Source organism: Plasmodium relictum (assembly GCF_900005765.1).
Source record: "Plasmodium relictum strain SGS1 genome assembly, chromosome: 12".
NCBI classification, from domain to species: Eukaryota; Apicomplexa; class Aconoidasida; order Haemosporida; family Plasmodiidae; genus Plasmodium; species Plasmodium relictum.
In genome coordinates, this window is record NC_041690.1 from 1,745,561 (window position 1) to 1,749,576 (window position 4,016).

Genomic DNA, 4,016 nt, shown 5'->3' on the forward strand with positions numbered 1-4,016 from the left:
AACACATTCCTAATATTTCAAAATACAAATAGGTAATTTACATATATTGAAGTGGATGCAATAGAAAAAAATAAAATAATATTTTACCTTTCAAGAAAAATTTATCATTTAACAATAAAAAAAAAATAATATATCAAATAAAATTATTAATTTATATTAAAAAATCTTATAATAACTAAATAAGTATGGCTCCATATATAATGAAATTTTCATGTGAAAAAAATTATTAAAAATTGTTTTTAAATTTTTTAATTTCACAGCTTTAATTATCTATCTCTTTTATTAATATATGTTTTTATATATATTTATTAATAAATTCTAAATGAAATTTTCTTTTATTAATATGTTTGCCTTATATGATATTTTATTAATTTTTACTTATAATTTTATTACATTATTTTTTTTTTTTTTTAAATTAAGAATGTTTTTCATATTAGAAAATATCTAGTCTACTTAAAAATAAATTAATAATAGCTTTTGAAGAGTCAATTTTCAATTAAAAATATGGAATATTTTAATATACAGAAAAGTAATGTATTCGAGAAATCATGGACTTTTAGAATAATATGTGTTAAAAAATCTTCATATTTTTTTGGAATTCAAAACAAAGAATCTAAAAAAAATTGCTCAAATAATTTGTTATCTAAGCTTCTGAAAGTATTATTTCTTCCTTTTTTATATTTTTTTTTAGTAGTAAGTTTAAATTATATTTAAAATATATATTGTTTTTCAATTTTATAATATTATTTATATGATATATAATTCTACTGATAAAAAAATATGTTTCTGAGATTTTAATTTTTTAATTTAAATGTAGTATATATATAAATCATATGGTGAATTGCCTTCAAGATATCAATACAGTAAACGTTTTCTGAGAAAATTAGCAGAAAAAAAAATAAATAAATCATTTAATTCTAGCAAGAAGCGAGCAGAGGAAAATTTAGATAAACTATGGGAAAATTTTATGGAAAAATGTAGATTAAATATGTTTATTGCGAATTCAAATTTTCTTATACAGTGGATTTCATTTTGTTCACAGAATAATGTAAACGATGAACTGAAAAATTACTTTTGGGGTAAATGGATTGAAGAAAATACGAATAGAAATACGGATAAGTATAATCAAGATGATTGTGATTACAAAAAATTTAAAAAAATAAAATGCTTCTCCACTCGGTTTAACAGTTTCCTTAGGGAGAAACATAAATCATTCAAAGAATTTTATACTGAAACATTGGAGTTATGGAATAAATATATTGAAGAATCTAAAGAAGCTTTGAAAAACACTGAAACTCTTAATATTGAAAAGGAAAAAAAAATGGAATAAAATAATGCTGTGTCGGAATTTTACTTTATATATGATGTCTACACTTGTATTTGTGTGTTAACTAGTATTTGAATTTTATTTTTATTCTCATTTTTTTTGTAATTTTATTTTAGTTTCAATATAAGGTCCGTGTTTACATTTCATTATAGTTCACATAACTTCAGTTGTTTTTACATTCTTCTTTTTTTTTTATGCTATATTATTATTAATTGAGTGTTCGTAGGCTTTTGTATAGTATTAAGCAAACATATTAATAAAAAATTACCATAAAGTTGCCTTTATTTATTTTGTTTATTTTATAACTTTAAATAAATATATGTTAACTCAATATTTTTATTGTTTTTTTTATCAAATATATTTACAAGAGGTATATATTTAATCTAATAAAAATTTCCATTTATTTTTATTGAAACCTAAAAACTCAATGCAAAAACCTTTGAATATTGTTTTATTAATTGGTTTCTCAAATACAACCCTTATCATATATTAAACATTAAAATTAATAAAAAAACATGCAGAAAAATCTCTATTTATTTTATTTATTATAAAATTATTTATTATAGATAATTATATAATCCTTATAGAATTACGCTATATAAAATAAAATAAACAATATATTTTATATTAAATATAAAACCCTTGTATTAATTATATGTTAAATATTTAACTATTCTCAATACATTAAAAAATTATCAATACTTTAATAGAGTTTATATCGAATTATTTCTTATTCAAAATTTATTATTATTAATATATAGCATGTAATAATAATATATATAAAAATAAAAAATATCACATTTTTCAAAAAAAAATTATACATATATAATTTCTTTTCTTTTACATACTCATTTATTAATTGTCCTTTAAATAACTTTTTTATAGTATTGGTTAATAAAAGATGTTATTAACCTTTTGTAGTATATAGAATTAGCTCGCTAGTCAGGAAGATACAAGTAAGCCATGCACTGACGCTAGTTATAAAAAAAAAAAATATACATATATACAGCTATATCTTTTTTTTGTTTATTTTATTTTTATATATCTATGTAATTATTGAAAAAAAAAAAATTTCATTTTTTTTATTTTAGTGATGTTTTTGAATTGAGAGATTATTAATTTTTAATCGAAATATAAAAATTAATGTATGAAAAAGTATAATGTTTGTGTTGTATTCGGTTTTTATATTTTGAAATAACATTGAACAACTTAGAGTTTAATTTTTGTTATTTCTCATAAATGTTGTGTGTGTTTTTAATTAAAAGAATACACTTACTCTTTTTAGATAAAAATACATTTATAAAAGTAAACATATGTCTGTTAAGAAATATAGAATTGTTTAATTCAAATTAAATATTATATATTATAAAATGCTATTATATTGATTTATTAATTGGTTGCTCAAAGACTTTGCTGGAGTATTGAACAAACAAATTAATAAAGAGCACGTATAACTAAATATACGTTTATATATATATTGGCACTTTATAAGGTGTAATATCTATATTATACATTAAATTATTCTGTATTGCTTAACGGATATATGTTTATTTTTATAAATATGTTTTTATTTACAAAGAATAAATATATTATTTTAGTTAAAAATACACATAAAATTTATAACAAACAGCAAAAATTAACTCTAAGTTATTCAATGTTATTTCAAAATATACAAATCGAATACAACACAAACATTATACTTTCATACATTAATTTTTATATTTTAAATAAAAAAATTAATAATTTCTCAACTAAAAAAAAAATGTCAAGAACTTCCAAAAAATAAATATAGCTATTATATATATATATATATATATATATTTTCTTTTTATAACTAGCGTCAGTGCATGATTGACTTACACTTTCCTAACGAGTAAGCTAATTTTATATCACAAAAGGTTAATAACATTTTTTTATTAACCAATATGTTAAGAATTTAAAGATTTTATTATTAATGAATTACAGATAAAACTGTATCATACGAGTATATTTTACCCATAAAGAAATAGTATAAATGAAAATTTTCATAAAAATTTTGACTATGTACTTAGAACGTTATATGAAAAAAAAGATTCGCCTTTTGAACAAATAGTTAGAAATACCGTTCTAATATATAATAACACCCCTCATGGTGCTATTGGAGAAACGCCTTATTTTTCTTTATAGAGATGGTTAATAAAAGATATTATTAACCTTTTGTAGTACACTAAGATAGTTTACTAGTCGTGTATGTACAATTTAGCCATGCATTGATGCTAGTATAAAAAAAAAAAAAATATATATATATATAAAGTTATTTTTTTTTTGTATGTTTATTTTATTTGATATGCATCTTTGTAATTAAAAAAAAAAAATTAAAATCATTTTTTTTTTTTGTCGTTGTTTTGACGTTTTTTTTCGAATTAAATAAAGAATTAACTTTTAATTATAAAAACTTAAGATATAAAACAAATATTGTTTATGTTATATTCAGTGTATATTTTTTGAAATAACATTGAATAAATTAAAGTTTTGACTTCATTAATTGTTATAATTTGTTTGTATGCTTTTAATTAAAAGAATAAGTAATTCTTTGTAAATAAAAACTCATTTATAACAATTAGTAGGTTTATTAAAAGAGGAAGAAAAATTTAACTTAGATTAAATAGTATGCATTATAAGAAAACTATATATATATAATAAAAACAAA

General features: G+C 18.6%; 1 protein-coding gene across 1 annotated transcript; it reads left to right on the forward strand.

Moving 5' to 3' along the window:
* Positions 1 to 504: 504 nt before the first annotated feature.
* Positions 505 to 1,330, forward strand: PRELSG_1244900 (Plasmodium exported protein, unknown function; the record flags this gene model as incomplete). The annotated part of the gene is made up of 2 exons (XM_028678254.1): positions 505 to 657; positions 818 to 1,330. 2 exons carry the CDS (start codon positions 505 to 507, stop codon positions 1,328 to 1,330), a joined length of 666 nt encoding a protein of 221 aa, XP_028534562.1.
* Between the last annotated feature and the right edge of the window lie 2,686 nt (positions 1,331 to 4,016).